Here is a 25,845-nt window from a genome sequence, read left to right on the forward strand (position 1 = left end):
ATGCCGGCTCCGTATAGCTCCGCCCCGTGCCGATTCCAGCCAATCAGGAGGCTGGAATCGGCAATGGACCGCACAGAAGAGCTGCGGTCCACGGAGGGAGCAGACCCCGGCGGCCATCTTCAGCAGGTAAGTATGAAGACGCCGGACCGCCGGGATTCAGGTAAGCGCTGAGCGGTTTGTTTTTTTAACCCCTGCATCGGGGTTGTCTCGCGCCGAACGGGGGGGGGGGGGGGGGGGGGGGGGGGGTTAAAAAAAAAAAAACAACCCGTTTCGGCGCGGGACAACCCCTTTAAGATCAAATACATCAAGTGGTAAGGGTTGCTGGTCTTTTTAATGAAGAAGGGTTCTGGAATTTCTATTGAACCTGGTTCACACACAGGATTGTTCTTGAGCCAACACCCAATTTGTGAATGTGTGATCTCATGAGAGATTCTGTTCAGGGGGTTGAATAATTCTGAAACTGCAGTAGTCATTAAAAGTGGAATGTTGTGTTGATTTTGGAGAAACCACTTGTTATATTAGTTGTGTTGAGCTATTTACATTTTTCTTGTTTGACCAATTTACAAACTTTCTGTTTGCTAACAAACAAACAATTTGCAACAGGGGTTGAAAAAAAATTGGATTGCAATGGTAGGTCCAAATAGAAGGTTGATTTAACTATATACGCTCTCTGTGGATGTATCTCATCTGTAGAGCTGTAACCCCCCCCCCCAAGAATAGATGTATTTTAACTGTATTTTTCCACATCAGGACCTCAAATTAACAATGGGGTGATTGGAGACCCCATTACTGGACCACAAGGGTTACATAACTAGTCTAAATTGAGCCTGCTAACTTCATTAACGGGTCCACCAACTGACTCTGTGTACCCAATAGGACTTGCGCTTTGGTACCACTGATGCTGCATGACTGCTCATTCATGTGTCTTTGTTGTGCTCAGCATCCAATTCAGTTTGCTTACGCTAAATATTATGCATTTTAAATTTTGCTGAAAACCTCTTTTTATTTATTTTTGTCTTCCATCATCCATACGTTAACAGTTGCAATTCTTGCAACATCAAATGCACCAAATGGCTATGGCAGCAGCACAAGCTCCACCACCCCCTCCGCCTCATTCAGACAGCAGATCAAGAAATAAGTGAAGAGGGAACTTCTCCAACCAACCTGAACTCAAGCAGCCGCGGACAACGGCCACTCCACTGATCAATCAGAGACACCAAATGGACTCTTTAGCCAAAAATTGCCTTCTCTACAATAGTTTTAAACGTGTTTTAATGTTATAACTATATCACTTAATTTTTTTAAAAAAGGTTTGTGAAAAGATGATGAACTTGAAGCGAAGATTTCACAGGCAAGAATGTTTTTACGTCTTTTCTCGGGTGCATTACAAAGTCAATAATAGATCCCAATTAAAAATAATGAATGTATAGAGAAGTCCATATACATAACAAAGAATTGCTTTATTTAGTGCAAAATGTGTCCATCTCTAACAAATACAACTTTTTACATGGTCATTTATGAAAAACAAACAAAAAAAAATCTACTTTATTGTGTCTTGACGCTGAGCAGAACTTCATCCAGTAAAGCCTGCACTTCTTTATGTCTGGAAACAGCCCGACTGATGCACTCCTGAAGCCTTTCTGCAGACAGGGAGCTCCCACCTGAGCAATGAGAAATACTACATCAATCAGGAACAAGGGGGGGCATTGTGCTGAAACAGTCATCTCTTCCCCCAATTTCCTAATATAGTGTTATACTCCACTTGGGAGGAGAGATAAGCAGTAGGAATTGGTATGTTAACAAAAAAAAAAAAAACAACTTAATGGACCCATTGTAGAGAAGCAGGCATTTTCGGATTCACCGACTAAGAGCTGACACAACGTCCTACCTATTGCAATTTTTTTGGTAAAAATATATGGTGCTGCCCACTCATTAGTATGAAGCAGGCTGGACTTAATAATGGTATGATGGTGGAAAGCAACTTCCAATTTTCATTAATGTCCCTGATACCTTTATAAGATAAAGTGGAGAGAGCAGAGTTTTATAACTGTATGTAGTTGAATGTACATCATGATAACTTTTAGATTATTAATTTAGTTCTTTGCAGCACTTTGGGCCTCCTTTGTCCTTTAGAACCGCAGCAATTCATTGCGGCATCCATCCACAGATATCAGAGAACCCGGGGTGTGCGCCCCCCCCCCCCCCCCCAAAAAAAAAAACATCATTCCCCACACCAACATCCCCCTCCACCTCCTCCAGCCTGAACAGGTGCACAGGAGCTAGTATGTGCGGGGACGAGTGTCTGGCATCGTTTGCCCGGCCCTCGTCTAAAAGGGCCTTTACACTGTGCTAGCAATTCCATGATGCATCAGCACACCATCAGATGAGCATCTAGAGGCAGTACAATTTCTGCCTGCTGAGAGGTTGGTCCAATTATCACTACTGTGTATAAGCTAAATACCCGAAGTATGCCGTCATGGAGCCTTAACGATCATCCTTATAATAACTGTGTGATAGAATCCTCTAATCACCAGTAACCAGGAAGAGCCTGGGTGGTATAGTCCATGTAGCTACATCATACAGGAGATCCTAGTTGCTAGGATTGTTCTCTGCAGGAATTACATTCAGACAAGTAATTCCTAGGCAATCACAATGGAATTACATGACCCACCTGAAGAGGACAATTCCAAGGGACTAGTTACATAATGAATGAAAAATAAAAACACTGGATTGGCCTTCTAACCAAAATGACCTATTGCAGAGCTACTTTGTTTTTCATGTTGGGACAATAAAAGAAAATGGGTTACAAAAAGGTAGGCCTAGCCTGTTATTCATTAATGTTGCCGATTATGAAAAATTTCTATGGGGTCTTGTGCAAATAAATGCTAGCTTTTTTTGCATATAGTAGGGCTCAGTCAGACGGACACACTGCACCAATGATTGTCAGCATTTTGGATGTAACACTGAGACCCATTACTGAACCAAACTTATAGCTCTACAGATATCTATGCAGCGATGCTTGTGATCAGAGAAAAAGGTTTGATTGTCTTCAATTTTCGGTCAAATTGTCAAAAGAGATGTCCCAAGTCTGCTAGGTATAGTGTTCCATGTGCACGCAGTGAATACTTCTGCGAAGTTCCATGATTTGTGTATTATTCCATAATTTATCCACAAAGGATTCCAGGTTGATCTACAGCTAATGTTAGCCAAGACCTTGATAGGGCTATCGAATACATCTACCACTACCGTTACATTGGTAGTAACAAATCAAAGTTTGAGTCCATGTATCCTTCCTTGGACCAGAGGAGGGAGGAGAAGTAATATTACCTGGTGCCCATCTCTATGGCTGTACTGCTATAGATGCGAATGTTTTGGGGATCTCTCTGTGGTGTTTCAAGATGGCCCCGTTGCTCTCATCATTTCTCAATGCACAAGACACTGCATGCTGCTTTCAGATTGCTGGCGTTGTAGAAGTTAACAGCCCTGGCCAAACAGAGCAGCACATAGGGTCTTCGACTATTTCTGCAATATATATGCAATGGGTAGTCTGAGAAATGGCGAGGGCCATCTTGGAACCAAGAATAGGTAGATCCACCGCAGTATGGGCATAGAGAAGGGCACCAGGTAATACAAGTTTCCTCTCTGGTCCTTGGACAAATTCTGTCCTGGGGCCCCAGGGCCACTTTAAACTGTCTGAACAAGCTGGTAAGGCTGCCTGTCCACGGTATGTAGCGATATTCTGCGGCGGATCTCCGTCGCCGGGGAGCAGGAGCCAGCTGACGGTTCTCTGCACTGAGCTTATCTGACAGATAAGCTCACCTCGGAGAATCGCTATGATTCTCTGCTTGTGGACAGGGGGGCTGCGTTTTCCATAGCAACGTGGACCGTGGACGCCTAATTGTTGCTTTGCCACAGCTGTCCAGTCAGTGGATGGAAGTTCTATCAATTAACATGGGCTTCTAGAGAACCCAAGAGTTGCTGCAGAATGAGAATGACCCTTCACATTACCTGGCTTCCGAATAGTACATAGTTTTCCATCCTCGTCCGTTACAACAGTAAGAAGTCCTGTGGCTAAACTTTCTTCTTCATCTGTTGGGTCCACAACAATGTATGTGCTGTAAATGAGAGAAACCGGATAAGGTTTGGTCTGCAACATGCCTACAGCATATCAGCCAGCATCATGAATGGAAACCATCACCAGAGTCGAGAGAAGGGCAAATCCCCCTTACATGTATATCTAGAATATATTGCATATAATACAGTTTATAAGCTACTCTCCTGTGTCCCAAACCAAAAAAAAGGATTTATTTACATATGTTATTACTTAATGGGGTTCCTTTGGTCAGGACTCTGTGCAGGTCAGTCCAATCATAGAACATCCATATCCTCAAACCAACATAAAACTGTGTTGGATTTGTGACAAGGAACGTTGTCTTGTTGGAAGTATTGCTGACCATTGCCAGAGTATTGGGCACAACACACACACAGACAGAAGGTGCTTTCCAGGCACCCCCCCCCCCCCCCCCCCCCCACACACACACCCAGGTACGTCAATCTGATTTTAAAGATAGAGTAGCATAATTCGTTACACTATAGAAAGTTCTTCCATTACTGCCCAATGACTACGCTCCTTGCGCCACTGAAGATGGGTCGATGCATTGGACGGCTTGTGTGCAGCACCATAACTCGCGTATCCCATAGTAAGCCGTTCCCATCACAGACTATGTCTGACTCCTCACAGGGTCTGCATCTCATGTAGCGTGGTTTAGGACATGTGACCTGCTAATAAGAACGATCCATACTAGTGATAGGGGGATCCAAATACCTTTAGTAGGATAGTATACATACACATCCAGATTAGGGTTAGTGCACATGTATAAACGGCATAACGCCCACCTCCTTGTTGGACCTGATATTTTTGGCAAGTGTATACAGCTTTTGTTCTGAGCAGCACATTAACACCTTAATAAAGTATATACATTACAAAGTACACCAAACGTTCTCCATTGGGTTTATGTGCGGGCTGTTGCCCATCCATAGGAGCATCTAGAGTCTAGATTGGTTAAACACGTGCTTCACACTTTTTTACTATGTGGCATGGAGCTCCATCCTGCATAAAAATGCAGTTCCAGTCTGGAACCCCCTCAATGCGCTGACTAAACGGGTGATTCTCAATCACACTTCCATCCTGTAATAGATCGATCATTCCATTGACTGTGTGCAGACGACCAGGGCCCTTTACAGAGATAACACCCCAGACTAGCAGATGTGTAACCTTTTGGACACCGCGAGGAATCCTTATCCTTCATTTGTCAACTAGACGGAGAAGCCACTTTTCCAATTTTTAAACTGCTTGGCTCAAGTAAAGGCACCTTTGCATGGAACGACTGTCGTGCACTAAAGCCACAAGACGTCCCAGCAACTATCGCTCGAGCTCTCACACAGGAGGGATAGCCCGTCCGAGAATGGAGATGGAGCGGGACGGAGATCTCTACTGGCTGTCGCCTACGTTCACTGCAAAGAGGCAGTCGTTCAAAGAGTGAGCGGGTCCTGTCTACACTGAGTCGTTTTGTTCTGTTTCAGCTCACTGAAACGGAGCGACTAGGGACTACGGAGCGACTAGGGACTACGGAGCGACTAGGGACTACGGAGCGACTAGGGACTACGGAGCGACTAGGGACTACGGAGCGACTAGGGACTACGGAGCGACTAGGGACTACGGAGCGACTAGGGACTACCGAGCGACTAGGGACTACCGAGCGACTAGGGACTACCGAGCGACTAGGGACTACCGAGCGACTAGGGACTACCGAGCGACTAGGGACTACCGAGCGACTAGGGACTACCGAGCGACTAGGGACTACCGAGCGACTAGGGACTACCGAGCGGTTTACAGCACAATTCACCCTTTCAATTGAATTCAAATTGAAGGGGTGAAATTCTTTGTAGTTCTGGACCAAAATCTGCAGCAAATCAGAGCCGTGTGAACGCACCCCTAAGACCGTTTTGATAAATGAGGGCCCAGTGCTCATTTATTTAACACTAGGCTATTAATTTGGCCTGTACTATATACAGAAGCTCTGTCACACTTTTCACAATAGAGTAACTTTTAAGGCTTTAGTTCACATCTGAGCTTTTACTATTGATGACTGATCCTCAGGATAGGTCATCAATAGTTGATTGTGGAGGAAGGGGTTCCCGATGATTAGCTGATGCTCTGGCCGCTGTCAGTACAGTAGGGCTGGAGATCATCACTATCATCAATAGTTGACCGCTTGGCATTCCCACTAAGCAGCTGATGTGCTCTGGCCCTTGTCAGTACAGCATCGGCAGTCAGGGCTGGAAGTGTAATAGAAGGCATTACTCCCCTTTATTTCAATAGAAGTGAAGCCAGCTATTACACTGCTGCCCGACTGCCGATGCTGTACTGACAAGGGCCGGAGCATCAGCTGATTAGTGGGAATCCCAAGCGATCAACCATTGATGACCTATCCTGAGGAGAAGTCATCAATAGTAAAAGCCTGAAATACCCCTTTAAGTCTATCTCTAAGTGAATGAATCAATCAGGGACAGTAAATGGCGCCAATGTTAGTTCTTTGAATCCATAGCCAGCTAGACATTTGAAGTTCTGGAAACTCTGCAGTAGAGGTGCAGTCACGAATGACCTCTGCACCCCTACCGTTTCCATAATATTGACACTAAAGATACTTACTCATCCAATACAGCAAAAGACGTAGACACTGGTTTTTTCAGGATCTTCAGAGGACTTTTAGTCGATAAGTCGACTTGCGCCAAGCCTGTATCTTCACTTATTTTCACAGATGGCAATTGAACTGTGTAAGGAAAAACCAAGAAGACTCAGCAAGAAAGAATAATGTCTGAATAGACCATTATGTTCTACACGATTACAGGTGCTCGGACCCAAACACGCTGGGAAGATTGTGTCACCTAAATACGTGCCTAACTGCTTCCAGAAAGCGTTTTGCACAAATCGGCTCACTGAACAGGAAAAATGTGCTGCATACCAGTTCCTATGTAAACCACTTGTACAAATCGTGGCTGGGTGATAAAATGCTGTTGGCATGCGAGCAGAGCGGATCTTGAGCCATTTTCCAAGCTATGTAGATTTCTGGTACATATGAAAAAGCAAAGAAAGCATCTGCTCTTAAATAAGATGTCAGGACAGATACTTCTCATAATATGTCGGGCTGCTCCCACAACTTACAGACACTAGCAGGTCTTACAAGAAGCACGTGAGCGCCCTCTGGTGGCTCTCTACTTGTATCCTTCAATTCAGAGAGAAGAGGAACAGCAGGCAGTGCAGAAGGGACAGGTAGGGGTGCACTGTATAGCTGGCATTTTAAGGGTGGGCACAAGTTCTTGTTTAACCCCTTAATGATGCTTTTTTTTGTCATTTTTGACTTTTCCTCTCCACTTTAAAAAAAATCATAACCTTATTATTCATTGATGTAGCAGTCTGATGGTTTGTTTTGTGGGACACGTATTTTTCAAGGGTGTCATCTAACATACCATATAATGCACTGGTATTTCACTATTTCACAAACAAAAAAAAACAAAACACAATTCCGCATCTTTGAGGGTCTTGTTTTTAAGGTTTACACACTGCGGCAAAAACAACATGCTAACTTTATTCTATCAGTCAGTATGAATGCGGTAATACCAAATTTATATGTTTTTTTTCTGTACTACTTTTAACAAATACAATAACTTATTATTGATCACTTTATTTGATTACTTTTTATTCTATTTTTTCTGGCGTTGTTTATTTTTTTTCAGACGACATTCACCGTGCGGGATAAATAGTGCGCTACTTTGATAGATCAGACTTTTACCGACACGTAGATACCAAATATGCTTTTTCTGATATCAGACAAGAACGTCCGCCTGCTGTTTGGGCTGTGTAAATTACCCCCATTCAGCCGATAAAGCCATTGCTCGTTCATTAGCGGACTGGCTCATCAACGCGAGCATAAAAATCCCGTAGAGAGTATGCTGAGCCGAGCAGCCGACCAATGATAGCTGTACGGAGGCGAACAATCCAAGTCACAAACATGATCTGCTCTTGTAGACAAAGGAGCGATCGCTGATCGCCATGCTCACCGCCGGTCAGCATCTGCTACTACAGCCAGATTATCTGCGTGCCTGAAACATGCGTTATCTGTTTTAGACATGGAAAGATTAAAATTTAATCAATCGTTGGATTGTGCGAAGCTGAACAATAATCATTTTGTGTAAACACGGCCAACGATTGAACGATAATTAGTGCACTGCTGGCATGAAAACCTGACAATAAACAGGCTGTGTAAGAAGGCAGTCGATCATTTACTGTGAATGGAGGCCTGTAGAGGTCTCCGGCGCGCTCCACCTCCATTCCCTCTGTGAAGGCACAGGACCAATCATCTTTGGGACGACTGTCGGGCCTTGGAGCGTTTCACAGTTGTCCCGTGTAAAAGCCTATTTCACAAGAACGCTTTTAACCGCAAAAAATTGCGACAATCTCTGCGGAAAATTGCGTCAATAGAAAGTTTTTTCGTGATCGAGTCCTGAGCTTTATTAGCGTTTTCTCATCTAGTCACACGACTTGGTGCAACATTTAGCCGAAAAATGCGCTGCTGATCGGAATTCCCTCGGTCGGCAGAAATCCCTCTAATGACTTAAATACAGGCACCTCTTCTTTTTCCAGCGTTGGACGCAGCTAAACTCCATCTCCTCCCATTTTTTCCAGCTCCCATAAGAGTCTATGGAGGCTGCGGCATTTTTCGGTGCAAAGATAGGGCAAGACCTATATTATTCTGCAGCAGGACATTTCAGTCGTTTATGTCTATACTTTTTGGTCCCATTTTTTTGTGCGGCTACAAACCGTTGGCGTGAATAAATACATCGGTTCTGATGGTCGCAATTTTATTGAGCGGCTAACTTAGCTGACCTAAAACGGTGTGAATGAGGCCTCAGTCTGCAGCGCCTGGTGAAGACTGCACAATGCAAATGACCAGCTCACACCGTGTACAGACACTGAACAAGCAGGGAATGCAGCTGTAAATGAGAGTCCAGAGCGGCATTTGATATATCGTGCGCCGCCGTGTATTTACACAGTTACTTGACGTGCATTATATCTATACAAACTGTAAACTGTGTCAGACATACATCATAGATTGCAATCAATGCTTACCATTCCTTAAAGCAGCTACCAACGCACATACACAGGCATCAAGGAGGTTCCCGTCATAATCCAGACAGATCAGGTCGCAATACAGAACCCACGTAAGCTGCAAAAAAAACAGGTACGAAAATGTAACCGACCTGCGCTGCCTGCTCCGATATGACCATTGAAAGGGAAGCTGCCATGTGCCTACATTATAAACTAAGGTATGGCGCTGTTAGGGAGGCGACAGGGAGCCGGGTGATGTCTTTTTTTATACTCCCCTGGCTCCTGCGCCATCACCAGCCGAAGATAGCGTGCTGCACAACAATGTGCTTCTCCTCAGATTGTTGTGCACTCTCTCTCCCATACAAGTCTATGAGACAGCAAGCACATAGCAATCGTGCTGCCACATTGTCGTGTCGCACATGATTTTCGGCGGGTGACTGTGCAGAAACCAGGGGAGTATAAAAAAAACAAACACCCACATCACCCAACAGTGTCCTTTTCCCATCAGCTGCGCACACCGATGGTGTCTTTTACACGTAGCCAATGCCATCATGTCAGCGCTGTCCTCTGAATAGGCCATCACGTGCACCCAACAATACTGTTCCCGATCCTCAGGTTATTTAAGGCACCCTCCCTGAGTAATAGATTCTGTTAGGCTGTGAAAAGGTGCTGTAGTTTGTGATTGATTCTTGGTCTGACTCGTGCAGGATTCATTCAGCTTTCTTGTCTTCTTCAGTCTTGACCTCAGCTTCTATCCCAGCCACAAATCGTCTAATTTATGCATGCCTTGACTCTCTGCCTGTCTCTTTGTTTATGCAAGAACCCTGGCTGTCTTGACCCCAGCCTATATAACCTATGGCTGTCCCTCCGATACTGCATCATGGCTCTTCTGACTAGTCCGTGTCAGCTGCCACTGCATAGAGACTACTCTTGAGGTAATGGCCTGGGAACTCCTATAGCTAGACCAGATCCCAATTGGGGGGGGGGGGGGGTCAAGGGTGAAAACTAGGGGACCAGTAAGTTCAGCCCTCAGGAGTAGCCCAATGTCAAATCAGTCGGTGTCGCAGTGGATCTACTCCATGACCACTTATAGCGTTTATTTCTAGGTTTTCCATGCTGGATACAATATGAAACAACATAAATCAATATACAAAAAGGAAAGTGTTATTCATACTTTGCCAACTGCAATGCACAGGTCTTCTTTCTGGATCATCTGTGAACTAAACATATATAGTGATGATCAGTTCCGGTAGACTTTACTGCTCATTTGGGTCCATCTTAAAGCATTAACCTTTTCCAATCCAATTTGTATCCTGGTTTTCCTAGGGGGGCTTACTCTTTTTCTGCCATTATACAACGGCGCTATCTGCTGGCTAAAGCCAGTACTGCATGAGGTGACACGTTGGATAGGCTCCGACAGCAGAGAGGCTAGCAATATACAGTAAGAGAACCCCAGCGGAGGTCTTCCAACATCAAAGCTATACAGCCTTAAATTATAATGTCTTCAGAGGTCAGACAGTGTATTGGAAAAGGTTAAAAAGCATTGACAGCAGATCGATTAGATGTGCCATTAATGTACGAGCAGCCTACAACAGAAGAACCTGCAATGCCCTTTTTCCCAAAAAATTCCTCCACTCCTAACACTAGATCGGGAGTGGTGCCATTTAGGAAAGCAGCTGAAGGCAGCGCGCTTCCTCTGTGCTAGGCATCAGTAGAGGTCAGGCCCCACTGATGGCGTATGTAATGGATATATACAATACATGTGAAAATCCCCTTGTGGACATTTAGGGTATATGCATTCATAATATAGGCTTGCACTTGCACTGTAGATTGTACGTTGGTACGCAGGAATTACCTAAATATCTGGCACATGACAGCTACCACTGATAGGCCTCTGGGTGCCACAGCAGCCCATTGGAACCTCAGGATTGCATCGTAGGGGGTCCCATAGATGCTGAAGTGCAGGAATGACATCCGACAGCAGCACTCCCGCTGTACCTGGCACGGGACACCTGTGTCAGGATTTCAATGCAGGGTCGTAAAAAAGTGCATGCATCTGAAGAAAGACTGTTAGTGGCCACCGTAAAAAAGTATATGGGCGGTCATGAACGGATTAAACCTGCCCCCCTGCTATTTATTCTTTTACCTCTGTTCTTTAGGTAAGTTACATATCTACTACCACCTACAGTTTGAGATAACTTTTAATTTAATTTTTGGTGTAGGTTGCATGTGTTTGCATTCACTACGGAAATTGTAGAGTATCTGTAACCGCAGCTTAATGGGACCAGATTGATACAAACACTTTACAAAGCTTTTTTAGGCCCAATTCACACAGGCGGTAATGCATTGTGGAATCTGGAGCGGGCGTCCGCCTCCAGATCCCGCAGCAAATACCGCCCATAGCATGCTATGGGGAAAAGAAAGCCCCTACCAGTGGAAATAAATTGCGATTTTCTGCTCGCGGGGGATAAAAAAATAAATAAATAAAAAATTGCAGCATGTTCTATTTCAGCGTGGATGGCTTCCATCGAAGTCAATGGAAGCTGTCCAATCCGCGGCCCTTCCACAATCAACGACGCAGCATAATCTGTACAGCGCATGTGAGCCGGCACATTCACATTACAGATTATGAAGAATCTGGAAATGTATACAAGGGTCACCGGCCGGGCACAGGGTCAGATTCTGCTGCAGGATCCCGCATGCAGAGTCCGCCCCGCCGTGTACATTCAGCCTTACTCTGGATTTATTCTTACTTTTCAATGACATCAGCGATAAACTGACTGGCAACCTGGGCCTCTTCGCCTGGTGGTCCGGGCCGGAACCGTGAAGAACACAGCGGGGTGAGATCCACATTAGGTACTAATGTAGGTGAAAATAAGAGCGTGTTAGTCTAAACAGAAGCTTCATCATCCAGCATCACCTGTTAGAGACAAGTTTAATGGATCACTTTTTACTACAGAGGTGAAATATCAGCTTCTCTTCTATCCAATTTCTCTATAAAATGTATTAATAGTCAGAAAAGGACCCGATAACTGCTCTAGCTACTTCATTTCTTTGCATCATAAGAACAGGATGAGCAGGCTTGCTGATTGCAGTGAATGCAACTGATTTGTAAGACTTTCCATACAAAAAATACGTTAGTGATTATCATCAAGCATGAGGCCATAGTCACATGCTGAGGATTCTGCCAGGATTCTGGTGCAGCTTCGGAATGTTCATTATTGCTGCACTGGTTCCCTGCACTAAATGGCCACTTTATAGGCGACACCCATTTAGTAGCACAGTGGACCCCCTTTGGCCTTCATTATGGCATCTATCCATGGGCTTCAGATCACCCAGTATGTGCCCCCCCCCCCCAAAATCCCCCATGCAATTCATTACTCCACCTACATCAGTCTGACTACTGTCACCTGACAGAATGGGGTCATCAATTCATGCTGCTTGTGCAAATTCTGACCTCCCATCAGCACGCTGCAACAGAAATCTGGATTCATCTGACCAGGCGATGTTTTTCCGCTGCTCAGTAATCCAATTTTTTGCATTATTTTGCCCGCAGGAGTCTTGTCTTTCTGTTTCTCTTAGACAGTAATGGCGCTAGTACGGATTGTGTCTATTATAGTTCATCAGTGCTATAGGGAAACCAGTTGTGTATTCGACTGCAGTTTGCTTGACTGCGCACTGCCTGTTTAGCAGAACCATTCTTGACATCCTCCTCTGACCCCTTTTGTCGACAAGTTGTTTACATCTACAGGATCCGCTTTCGCTGGATGTTTTTCCTCGATCACACCATTTTCTATATACTCTCCACACTGTTGCATGAGAAAACCCCCCATTAATGTACGCTATGATCCATGTCTATGGGGTAAATAAAAGAGTCTACATAAGTAATTGCTACCGGTGATTACTGGTGTGTGACACAAGTGTGATAAGGATGTACAAGAGTGGATTTGAAGGTGAAAGAATAATTTCTAGTTGTAATCAGAGAATTCCCAGCATTGACTGACCAATATATCCTTTATCAGGAGCGTCTGCCGCAGGGTTTGCAAATTCCTAAAATGACAGAACAAATAAAATCCAATGAGTTCATAAAGTTTAACAAGCAGCCAAAAAAGGGACTTCTCAAGAAGATGACTGATGAGCAGTCTAATGCCGGAGATTACTGTAACCTCCCTTCACAAGCAGGTCTCTGAGGAGACAACACTTCACAAGACTTACTGCTTTAATGCCGCAGATTACTGTGCAGTTCCCAAGCTTCACTAGAGCCGAGCCATCTGCTGTGGTGATGGACCCTGTAATAAGACAGAACCCAAAGTACATAACACTGCGGAGACCGCTGAGGCTTCACATTCTCATATGTTACAAAGCAATGAGCAGGACGGACTATTCATCTCCAATGTGACAGATCCTGATCGCCCACTCGGCTCCGCTGGGAACCCGGGGATGAAGCCTTTGGGTTCATGGGAGCCGGAACGCACGGGGGCATGAAGGTTACAAAGTTCATCTGTACATATCAGACTTCTGTTAAGCTGTATTCAAAAAGGGCGACTTTCTGACCAATTCCGAAATGAACAGAACTCACACAAGACCCCATTTCAATCAGTTAATTCACACAAGCAATTTTTCTTTCGGACTGACAGTCCGAGTTAGAAAAATCGCTACTAGAGATGAGCGAGCACCAAAATGCTCGGGTGCTCGTTACTCAGGACAAAATTATCGCGATGCTCGAGGGTTCGTTTCGAGTAACGAACCCCATTGAAGTCAATGGGTGACTCGAGCATTTTTGTATTTCGCCGATGCTCGCTAAGGTTTTCATGTGTGAAAATCTGGGCAATTCAAGAAAGTGATGGGAACGACACAGAAACGGATAGGGCAGGCGAGGGGCTACATGTTGGGCTGCATCTCAAGTTCCCAGGTCCCACTATTAAGCCACAATACCGGCAAGAGTGGGCCCCCCCCCTCCCAACAACTTTTACTTCTGAAAAGCCCTCATTAGCAATGCATACCTTAGCTAAGCACCACACTACCTCCAACAAAGCACAATCACTGCCTGCATGACACTCCACTGCCACTTCTCCTGGGTTACATGCTGCCCAACCCCCCCCCCCCACGACCCAGTGTCCACAGCGCACACCAAAGTGTCCCTGCGCAGCCTTCAGCTGCCCTCATGCCACACCACCCTCATGTCTATGTATAAGTGCGTCTGCCACAGGAAAAGCAGGCACACACTGCAGAGGGTTGGCATGGCTAGGCAGCGACCCCCCCATAAAAGGGGCGGGCTGATAGTCCACAATGCTGTACAGAAGCAATGAGAAATCCAATCCTGTGCCACCTCCATCTGGAGCTGCACACGTGGGCATAGCAATGGGGAACCTATGTGCCACACACTATTCATTCTGTCAAGGTGTCTGCACGCCCCAGTCAGACCGCGTTTTTTTATAAATAGTCACAGGCAGGTACAACTCTGCAATAGGAATTCCGTGTGCACCTACAGCATGGGTGGGTGCCAGGAAGCCACCGGCGGTACATAGTAATATCCCATTGCATTGCCCAACACAGCTGAGGTAGTAATGTCGTGCTTAATACAGGTGGGCTTCGGCCCACACTGCATGCCCCAGTCTGACTGGGGTTCTTTTCAAGTGTACAGATGTAGTAAAAACTCAGTGTGCACCTACAGCATGGGTGGGTGCCAGGAAGCCACCGGCGGTACATAGAAATATCCCATTGCATTGCCCAACACAGCTGAGGTAGTAATGTCGTGCTTAATGCAGGTGGGCTAAAAATTTATTTGATTACACTGTAGGCGAGGGCCCACAAAAATTGCTGTATCAACAGTACTAATGTACCTGAAAAAAATTGGCCATGGCCAGCCAAGAGGGCAGGTGAAACCCATTAATCGCTTTGGTTAATGTGGCTTAAGTGGTAACTAGGCCTGGAGGCAGCCCAGTTTAACGAAAAATTGGTTCAAGTTAACGTTCCAACGCTTTTAAGAGCATTGAAACTTATAAAAATTGTTTAGAAAAATTATGAGTGAGCCTTGTGGTCCTAAGAAAAATTGCCCGTTCAGCGTGATTACGTGAGGTTTCAGGAGGAGGAGCAGGAGGAGGAGGAGGAATATTAGATACAGATTGATGAAGCAGAAATGTCACGAGAAAGGCATCCTAACATGAAGTCAGCCATGTGTGCCAGGGTACCTGTACGCAACACATGGCTGTCCGCACTAGGAAGATCACTTTCAGGATCCTCCTCCTCCTCCTCAGGCCATACACGCTGAAATGATGACAGGCAACCAGCATGGGTACCGTCAGCAGTGGGCCAAGCTGCCTCTTCCCCCTCCTCCTCATCCTCCTCATGCTCCTCCTCCTCCTCCTGAACGCGCTGAGATATAGACAGGAGGGTGCTCTGACTATCCAGCGACATACTGTCTTCCCCCGGCTCTGTTTCCGAGCGCAAAGCAGCTGCCTTTATGGTTTGCAGGGAACTTCTCAAGATGCATAGCAGAGGAATGGTGACGCTAATGATTGTAGCATTGCCGCTCACCACCTGGGTAGACTGATCAAAGTTTCGAAGGACCTGGCAGATGTCTGCCAACCAGGCCCACTCTTCTGAAAGGATTTGAGGAGGCTGACTCCCACTGCGCCACCCATGTTGGAGTTGGTATTCCACTATAGCTCTACGCTGTTCATAGAGCCTGGTCAACATGTGGAGCGTAGAGTTCCACCGTGTGGGCACGTCGCACAGCAGTCGGTGCACTGGCAGATTAAAGCGATGTTGCAGGGTGCGCAGGGTGGCAGCGTCCGTGTGGGACTTGCGGAAATGTGCGCAGAGCCGGCGCACCTTTACGAGCAGGTCTGACAAGCGTGGGTAGCTTTTCAGAAAGCGCTGAACCACCAAATTAAAGACGTGGGCCAGGCATGGCACGTGCGTGAGGCTGCCGAGCTGCAGAGCCGCCACCAGGTTACGGCCGTTGTCACACACGACCATGCCCGGTTGGAGGCTCAGCGGCGCAAGCCAGCGGTCGGTCTGCTGTGTCAGACCCTGCAGCAGTTCGTGGGCCGTGTGCCTCCTATCTCCTAAGCTGAGTAGTTTCAGCACGGCCTGCTGACGCTTGCCCACCGCTGTGCTGCCACGCCGCGCGACACCGACTGCTGGCGACGTCCTGCTGCTGCTGACACATCTAGATTGCGAGACAGAGGAGGAGGAGGAGGAGGGTGCTTTAGTGGAAGAAGCATACACCGCCGCAGATACCACCACCGAGCTGTGGCCCGCAATTCTGGGGGTGGGTAGGACGTGAGCGGTCCCAGGCTCTGACTCTGTCCCAGCCTCCACTAAATTCACCCAATGTGCCGCCAGGGAGATGTAGTGGCCCTGCCCGCCTGTGCTTGTCCACGTGTCCGTAGTTAAGTGGACCTTGCCACTAACCGCATTGGTGAGGGCGCGTACAATGTTGCGGGAGACGTGGTCGTGCAGGGCTGGGACGGCACATCGGGAAAAGTAGTGGCGACTGGGAACTGAGTAGCGCGGGGCCGCCGCCGCCATCATAGCTTTGAAGGACTCCGTTTCCACAACCCTATACGGCAGCATCTCAAGGCTGATAAATTTGGCTATGTGGACGGTTAACGATTGAGCGTGCGTGTGCGTGGTGGCGTACTTGCGCTTGCGCTCCAACACTTGCGCTAGCGACGGCTGGACTGTGCGGTGTGAGACATTGGTGGATGGGGCCGAGGACACCGGAGGTGAGGGTGTGGGTGCAGGCCAGGAGACGGTTGTGCCTGTGTCCTGAGAGGGGGGTTGCATCTCAGTGGCAGGTTGGGGCACAGGGGGAGAGGCAGCGGTGCAAACCGGAGGCGGTGAACGGCCTTCGTCCCACCTTGTGGGGTGCTTGGCCATCATATGTCTGCGCATGCTGGTGGTGGTGAGGCTGTTGGTGGTGGCTCCCCGGCTGATCTTGGCGCGACAAAGGTTGCACACCACTGTTCGTCGGTCATCAGGCGTCTCTGTGAAAAACTGCCAGACCTTAGAGCACCTTGGCCTCTGCAGGGTGGCATGGCGCGAGGGTGCGCTTTGGGAAACACTTGGTGGATTATTCGGTCTGGCCCTGCCTCTACCCCTGGCCACCGCACTGCCTCTTGCAACCTGCCCTGCTGATGCCCTTGCCTCCCCCTCTGAAGACCTGTCCTGAGTAGGCGTTGCACACCAGGTGGGGTCAGTCACCTCATCGTCCTGCTGCTCTTCCTCCGAATCCTCTGTGCGCTGCTCCCTTGGACTTACTGCCCTTACTACAACCTCACTGCAAGACAACTGTGTCTCATCGTCATCGTCCTCCTCACCCACAGAAACTTCTTGAGACAGTTGGCGTAAGTCCCCAGCCTCTTCCCCCGGACCCCGGGAACTTTCGAATGGTTGGGCATCAGTGACGATAAACTCCTCTGGTGGGAGAGGAACCGCTGCTGCCCAATCTAAGCAGGGGCCCGAGAACAGTTCCTGGGAGTGTTCCCGCTCCTGAGCAGGTGTCATTGTAGTGGAGTGAGGAGGCTGGGAGGAAGGAGGAGCAGCAGACAGAGGATTCGGATTTGCAGCACTGGACGGCGCAGAACTGTGGGTGGATGATAGCTTGCTCGAAGCACTTTCTGCCATCCAGGACAGGACCTGCTCACACTGCTCATTTTCTAATAATGGTCTACCGCGTGGACCCATTAATTGTGCGATGAATGTGGGGACGCCAGAAACGTGCCTCTCTCCTAATCGCGCAGCAGTCGGCTGCGACACACCTGGATCAGGAGCTCGGCCTGTGCCCACACCCTGACTTGGCCCTCCGCGTCCTCGGCCACGTCCACGTCCACGTCCTCTAGGCTTACCCCTACCCCTCAGCATGCTGTATTACCAGTGATTTGATTTCCCAGGCAGGAAATAAATTGGCGCAAGCCTGCAGGCCAAATATAATGTTTTCGCTTTTTTGCAAACGGAAGACCCCACTGCGTATATTCAATGAACAAGAAGTTTAATATCTGTGGTGTGGCCCTCAAAAAGTGTCACACAAGTATAGTGTAGCAGAGTTATTAACTCTAGCAGAGCAGGTATTTGCCAGTCAGGAAAGACAATGGCGCAAGCCTGCAGTAAAGCGTAGCTGGTTGCGTCTGATTTTTGTACGTTGTACACGCAGCACACACGTACACGGAGACCTTAGGACTGACACAGGCTGGCCAAATATAATTTTTTTCCTTTTTAGCAAAGGGAAGACCCCACTGCGTGTATTCAATGAATAATAAATGTCTTCTGGCCCTGCCTACACAATTCTATCCCTGTAGTATTAATGCCGGGTGCAATGCTCTGCACAGCCGGTTTTGAGAAAAAAAAAAATATATGCAACACTGCTAACAGCAGCCTGGACAGTACTGCACACGGATAGAAGTGGCCCTAGAAAGGACCGTTGGGGTCTTGAAGCCTACACTAACTCCTAACACTCTCCCTGCCTAACCCCCACTTCTGTCCCTATTGCAGGGCGCAATGCTCTGCAGATCCAATTTTGGACAAAAAAAAAAAAAATTACTGTGCTAACACAGTACTGCACACTAGTAGATGTGGCCCTGAGAAGGACCGTTGGGGTTCTTGAAGCCTACACTGACTCCTACCGCTCTCCCTACAGCAGCTCCAGCACGATAGTACTTTCCCTCAGCTAACTCACAAGGCATGTGTGGCGAGCCGCGGGAGGGGCCGATTTTTATACTCGGGTGACATCTGATCGCCCCAGCCACTCACAGCAGGGGGGTGGTATAGGGCTTGAACGTCACAGGGGGAAGTTGTAATGCCTTCCCTGTCTTTCAATTGGCCAGAAAAGCGCGCTAACGTCTCAGAGAGGAAACTGAAAGTAACCGGAACACCGCGTGGTGCTCGTTACGAGTAACGAGCATCCCGAACACCCTAATATTCGCACGAATATCAAGCTCGGACGAGTACGTTCGCTCATCTCTAATCGCTACATGTCCTGTTTTTGTGTGATTCTTCCTTAAGAATCACCCATTGTTTTCTATGGGAGTGTTAAAAATATGCATTGCAATCGAATTGCATGCGACTGTATAATTAAAGGGACCGCATAAAAAAAAAACATGCAATAAAAAAGGGCACATGGAGAATGGTCACTGACCAAAATCGTACTCGTCCGTGTGAATGCAGCCTTAGATTTTTGTTTATCCGTTCCTTCAGATGAATGAAAAATAAAAAGGCATATTGGACCTGTTGAAAACAAGAACCAGCGGCGTCTCCCCGAATCCATTGACTGTATAATGGATTCTGTCCAATTTCCATCATGCATTTCCATCAAAATAGCGCAGCGTGCTTTACTACTTTTCCAGCATTTATGACGGAAAGCATGACAGAGAGATGTGAACACGGCTTTACCTGTATACTGGAATGCAGACAGGCAACAGTTGTCTGTAGGGGTGCGAATACTTATTGCCTGAAGGACCTGGCGGATAGGTGGACCTATTAGTCCAGGTTTTAGTTTAGTTTCTTAGTTTGAAGGAATCCAATCCTCGGCTTGCAATGTCCAACTCGGAATCTCTGGATTATGAGAATTCCTTGTCCTTAGCCCCAAGGCCTCCTGCACACCGCAGTGCAAGATTACGCCGTGGAATCCGGCCCTGGGAGCAGCGGCGTCCGCAATTACCTGCTCTTTTTCGTTTTCATCTGTGCTGCGGCTCACCGTCAAACATAGTACAGATTTTTTTTTTTTAAATCGCCTAGCGATGACGCGGAATCAGCGACCTTTCCACAATGTCAATTGCGGATTGGATGGCTTCCATTGACTTCAATGGAAGCCATCAGTTTGGAATCCACAAGAAAACGGAGCATTCTGCGATTTTTCCTCCGCTTGTAGAAACCACAATTAGTTTCCTTTAGTGTGCAAGAAGAATCGATTTCCCATAGCATGCTATGGTAGGTATTTGCTGGACGCCCACCATGAATTCCACAGCAAATATCCGCTCATGAGCATGAGGCCTAAATAAAACAATGGGCTTCATTTACCAAAAATGTCTAAGACCTCGTTCACACGAGCGGTTTTTTTCACGTCGCTTCAAGCGTTCACATGGACGATTGTTAGACGCGCTGAATCAGTGCATCTAACAAAGAGAGGACATGTGAGTGCAAACTCCGAGGTGCAAGCAAGGATAGGACATGTCCTATCTTTGCTGCGTGTTTGTCATAGGCTTCTATGGGAGCCTTGAAAGTAGGTAGCCCGCACCTTGGATTGTGTGAGCTGGCTACTTCCCAGAGCTTGAAGCCGCCCATTTACACAATCTTTTCATGGCTATAGCAGCACGAAAACAGCGCTTGTGTGAACGAGGGCTGACAGAGATACTATCCTTGTTGCCCATGGCAGCCAATCCCAATCACATATAGGATGTTTTTATAGCAGTAAAGAAAGACACCCGAAGTTCCCCACATGGGGTACTACACAGGGAAAGTAGGAGGCTATACTCCCCTGTCTTCAGCCCCACCGGAATAGAGCTGAACAGCTCCGGCTGCCGGTATGTACATCAGATTCCCTAGCTTATCCCCCACCTGTCTGATACACCACTGGCAAAATCCAGCCTGCCAACACTTACCAACATTTATTGTGGTTGTCCTAAATTCACTCAGACCCCGTCCATCTGGTCGACAACTCTGCTTCTGTAAAACAAGAGGGAATGACATACAGATACACAATGAAGGGATGGCCTATCGAGGGCAGTTTGGATTTGCGGACCTTTTGGTCCAGAAAAAAAAAAATTAAAATCGCCGCATGCTCCATTTCACTGCTGATCCCACACGAACAGCTTTCATGGAAGCCGTCCGATCCGGGGGCCGTCCGCAATTGAATTGTGGATTCCGCAGGACAGCAGGAGTTTAAAGAGAAAAACTCCACTGCGCATGTGCGGCAGTGTGCCAGCCAGCGCTTCTGCACACATGCGCAGGGAAGAAAAGAGAAGACCCGGACGGGTAAGTAAAAGTCCGGAAGTGTCCTTGGCCATGGGCAGGGTCGGATTCTGCTGCGGGCTCAGATACGCCCGTGGACACGACGCCTTAATCACACATAGTTGACTATGCTATTCTCCAGAAGGTGCATTCAGGTTCTAAAGTCTCCTCATTCCCCCCCTCCCCCCCCAAAAAAAAACTGCTTACCCCATAAAACTGAGAGCATTGCCTCTTCTCAACATAATCTCCTTATTGACGTACACACACACAACCGAGAGTCCTTCATTGTTGGAAAAAGCCAAGAATCACTAGGTGCGAGGTCTGGTGACCAGGAAGTGTGAGGAACCACTTCAAACTTGCTGACGTGAAAAGGAACCGCCCGGTGGGCAGGAACATGGTGGTGATGGATTTGCGGCACCCATGTGAAAAAAAACATTCTGCATCTTCAGGCCTTCACGCAGTATGGTGTGTACAGACCCTACAGTCACTTGGTGGTCCTCCATAACCACTTGTAGCACTCATGTAATCGTACTGTCAGACGGGCCGATGCGTGTCCGAGGCTCTTTTGGTTGGTTCTCATCCGATATTCAGCCTTCTTTGAACTGTTGAACGCACATTTTTCACATCCATGACACCTTCACCGCATGTCTCACTCAACTGGCCATGCGTGCCGATGGACGTCACTCCACACAAAAGAAAACGGATGATCACACGCCATTCTTGGAATGTGAACATCGCCATGTTAACGGCTCGTTAGTGCATCTAACTCCAGCCGCTGTCACAGCTCTGACTCATCCCCCAAGAATACCCGGGCCTTCTAAAATGTGCCCCGTGTTTCTATCTGCTCCCGAGAAAAAAAAATTAGGAGACCTTAAAACTTGAATGCACTTCGTAAGGAAACCCTTCTCGAACAGAGGCCTTCACGGTAATGGAAGCCTGGAGTTCCATCCGGGTGTGTCTGGAGGCCGTTTTGGGCGATTTAGATGGAGACCTGTGATAGAACCAGGGATTGAGACCTGGATGTAGTGTGGAAGGGCCACCACTCCTCAGAATCTTACATTTATTAAAGCGTAGGTTGTGATCAATTATATTACAGCGTCTCTATAAGACAGCCTGTACCTGCCGCTCCATAGACAGAATACAGGCTGCCCACAACATTACAATGCAAAAACGACATGGTTCCCACCAGCCATTGCTATTACAGAGTGGGGTCATGAGCTATGGCCACACCATTACTACAGCCGGCACTAATGACAGCTTAATCCCTTAGATGCCAAGGTCAATGCTGACAATGGCATCTAAGTGGTTACATGAAAGGAGAGGGGGCTTTTGCTAGCACATCGGCCCCCGCAATGCTCACAAGAAGGGCTGATGGAGTGCATGGCAGCAAGAGGTCTGCTGTATTCATAAAATTTAGAGTAACATGGAATAATACACTGCAATATACAGGTAGTGTGGTGTATTAAAGCTTTGGAGAAGATGGTGACTTGGGGTATAGGCGCATATGGCGGCAAAATTGTACTGTCCATGACAGCATATCTCATGCTGTCATGCACAGTCCACCTGAAGCAACGGAGCGTATACACGCCACCCATACCCGCACATAGAGAACAATGGGCTCTAGCACACATATATATGTGACAGAATAGAACATGCTGCGTTCTTTTTTGCACTCGCGTATTACACAATTGCGACATGCTAATGTGAGCGGACCAGCATAAGGCAATGTAACTGATTGCCTGTGAGTTACCATGTATCAAGTACGCCCGGCCTAAAAAGTGACTAAAAAACTGCATATCAAAAAAAAAAAAAGCCTCACACAGCTTCATCCACAGAATGGGGAAAATTGGCTACTACCTCTTTTGTTTTTTTCTTTCCTTCCTCTGGATCAACATTGTGGGTTAATAGGCTGAACTGGATGGATATGTGTCTTTTTTCGGCCTTAAATACTATGTTCCCATGTAAGAATAATAAAGTTACAGGTTTCTGAATGCAGCGACGCAAAAAAAACAAAATAAAACCCCTCTCACATTAACATTTTTATTTTTCTTTCACCTAAAAAAGAACTAGCCCTTGCCATTCGTGTTTCCCATTCGTTTGGTGGATGACTACCTCTCCCTCGGACTCCCCCACACAGGTGACTGATCACATGAGGGTGACATCACAGGTCCTGTGAACACATGGCTGCTGTCTGCGATGACGTCACCAGCATGTGATCAAGGGCGGAGCATGAAAAGCACCCACACACATGGTCGTTAGTAGTTTGATGATATGAGGAGAAGAAGGTGAATGGCAGCCGGACAGCTCCAGGAAGGACAAAAGGGTCTGGTGTTAAAATGCACCTATATAGGCAACGTGAAATAAGTACGTTTTACTCACTAGAAACTTGCGGTAATATTCCAGCGGCTCCACCGTTCTGTAGGAAACAAACAATACAAGAAGGTTAAAGAAAACAGAAGTGTCCCCCAAGAAGGACCTCCCATAGGACCTCCATGCACCCTTGTCTTCCTGAGACAACACTTAGCAGAGGCGTAACCTGAAGCTCCCGGGCCCCGATGTAAAACCTGTAACAGGGCCCCCAACTATAATGCTTTATTCATAGCACTGGGCTCCCCATATGGAGAAGAGAGGCCTTATGGGCCCCCTAAGGCTCCTGGGCCTGGGTGCAACCGCATCCCCCATAGTTATGTCCTTGCTTCAGGCATTCTTCACACACTTTTGTGGGGGGTTTGAGGCTTATATAAAAACACCAGGAATGTCACGCTTTACAGGTGGATCATTTATTATTACATGCACAGACGTTGTTGTGCGCTGGAAGAAGCCTCCCTGACTGAAATGGCTCCATAGTGAAGAAAGGCGCCACAATTACAGCACGGAGTGTGATGCGCATAATAATCCGAGTCCCTACTAACACGCGGCCACAGCATCTGTTTGTGAGAAAAAAACATGGTGCGAAACTGCGCTTATGGCGCGGCACCAAAATCTGCGTCCAAGTTTGTGCAGAGTTTGAACAGTCTAAGAAAAGGGAAAATAAATAAATTTTATATATATATATATACACACACACACACTCTCTCTCTGTTGCAGGGGGGCGCGTATTTGTGCACACACCTGTGTGTTTGGAGGTGGGTGGGGGTGGAAAAGGTCAAAAAGTGCTGTAGCCAGTCTCTGCACACCCGTGTATACTGCGGAAAGGGGGCGGTGTGGGCCGGTCGGAGAACAGAGTGCCAAGTGGGACTTTTTTTTTTTAACCATGGTTTTGCCTCTCCTCAATTTTTCAGTAAGTGATTTAAAAACTGGTCCTGTCAGAACGTAGGTCAGTGATTGGCAGCCCGGATCACATGGCAACGCACAAGATGCCACCGGTGAGAGGGGCGCAGTGTATATATATATTTTTTTTTTTACCATTAGTGGTTGGGGTCTAACCGCCAAGACCCTACAGAGAAGGAAGGAGTTCGCCGCACGCTGCAGGGCGTAACATCAGACTGCGGTGTACGGTAAACCTCTGAAGCACCCGCCGCGCTCGACCAAGACTGCAGCCCCCGTTTGTGATTTGGGGGGCAGCCCAAGCAGTCAGACCCCCAGTGATAGCACAATGATTGCCATGGCTCCTTTTACACAGAGTGATAATCATTCACAGTATGGCGCTCGCTCTTGCAGCCGTTTATGCAGGCAGAAAAAAAAAAATATATATATATATATATATATCACTCGTGATTTCGGCTCGCATATCATTCACATTCATAGTACCAGCGAACGACTACACGACCGCTGTTTACACGCAACGACGTGCAGACAAGTATTTTTAAGCCTGCACAAATGAAAAGCGTATTCACACGATCCAATGGTTTGTGGGGGCTAACTGTCCTGCGTGACACCGGAGGATAAAGTAATGGCCCCCTTAAAGCAGCCCACGTGACCCATAATGCCCCACGCTGCCTCCCCGCCACTTACTTGTATCCCGCAGCCATCCCTCCGCTTCCTTTATATGTCAGCCGAGAACATAGAGGTGAGCGAATCACATGCAAGGAACATACAACATGCGATGTACATACAACAGAGCGCCGGAGCGGAAGTCCGCGCACATGTGCCGCCTGCAAACAGCAGACATCCCATCCTGTGCGCCACTGCGCCCTCTGCTGGCCACATACGGGAAGTGCGCGCCGCAACTACTGCAGCGGATTGTGGGACCTGAAAACTAGACAATGTGATCTATGGTGTTTACTTCATTATCATCCGTGTTCTCTGTGGTGTGAAGACCCTCAGCTGCAGCCCACCCAATAGAATTAGCTGCAGTCCTTAGCAGTTCACAGCTGGTTATAATGGAGACTCCCTCCATCCATCCTACAAATGTATCTGGCCCCCTATCAGCAGGATGGCTTGTGACGTGTTAGTATGTCACGTGTCCTAAACCATGCTACATACGGTTACCATCACACGGGCACACGTTTTACCCGCGTATGTTTGGTGTTTTTCATGCAGGAACGTTTGCATAACTTTTCTGAAAATCCGATCCTCCGGCGCTTGTTTTACGCGTATCGGAGGATCCGAGTGTTTCACAGGGAAACATTACATCGCACTCGCAATGCGTTTGGCTGCCCCATTACAAACAATGGGCAATGCGTTCTGAGGGACACGAAAAAATAGGACATGCAGCTATTTTTTTTTTTAAAATCCCATTATTTACGTTAAAAAAAATGCAGCGAAATCGCGTGAAAGAGTCA

At 47.3% G+C, this 25,845-nt stretch overlaps 2 protein-coding genes across 3 annotated transcripts in view; one reads left to right on the top strand and one right to left on the bottom strand.

The window, feature by feature from the left end:
- Nucleotides 1–2,201, top strand: part of SUPT20H (SPT20 homolog, SAGA complex component) — a 63,206-nt gene extending 61,005 nt beyond the window's left edge. For both annotated transcript variants that reach the window (XM_066582608.1, XM_066582618.1), the window contains one exon: nt 1,041–2,201. In XM_066582608.1, the coding sequence (XP_066438705.1) occupies nt 1,041–1,142 (102 nt within the window). In that variant the 3' untranslated portion in view covers nt 1,143–2,201. The remainder of the gene's footprint in view (nt 1–1,040) is intronic.
- EXOSC8 (exosome component 8) lies at nt 1,440–25,237 on the bottom strand. The gene is made up of 11 exons (XM_066582631.1): nt 25,076–25,237; nt 23,501–23,537; nt 20,773–20,836; nt 13,385–13,458; nt 13,174–13,219; nt 11,923–12,028; nt 10,344–10,389; nt 9,191–9,287; nt 6,713–6,833; nt 4,009–4,115; nt 1,440–1,661 (listed from the first exon to the last, which is right to left on the bottom strand). The coding sequence occupies exons 1-11, from the start codon at nt 25,090–25,092 to the stop codon at nt 1,546–1,548; spliced, it is 831 nt and encodes a 276-aa protein (XP_066438728.1). The 5' UTR covers nt 25,093–25,237; the 3' UTR covers nt 1,440–1,545.
- Between the last annotated feature and the right edge of the window lie 608 nt (nt 25,238–25,845).

This window comes from Eleutherodactylus coqui, chromosome 1 (assembly GCF_035609145.1).
Source record: "Eleutherodactylus coqui strain aEleCoq1 chromosome 1, aEleCoq1.hap1, whole genome shotgun sequence".
Lineage (NCBI taxonomy): Eukaryota > Metazoa > Chordata > Amphibia > Anura > Eleutherodactylidae > Eleutherodactylus > Eleutherodactylus coqui.

Excerpts from the sequence above, each read along its gene's own strand:
- EXOSC8 (XM_066582631.1), bottom strand. Across the intron at positions 13,459-20,772 it reads GACAACCACAATAAATGTTG|GGTCCATCACCACAGCAGAT; the intron begins GTAAGTGTTGGC and ends GTCTTATTACAG. Across the intron at positions 9,288-10,343 it reads TGTGCATTGCAGTTGGCAAA|CTTACGTGGGTTCTGTATTG; the intron begins GTATGAATAACA and ends TTTTTTTTGCAG.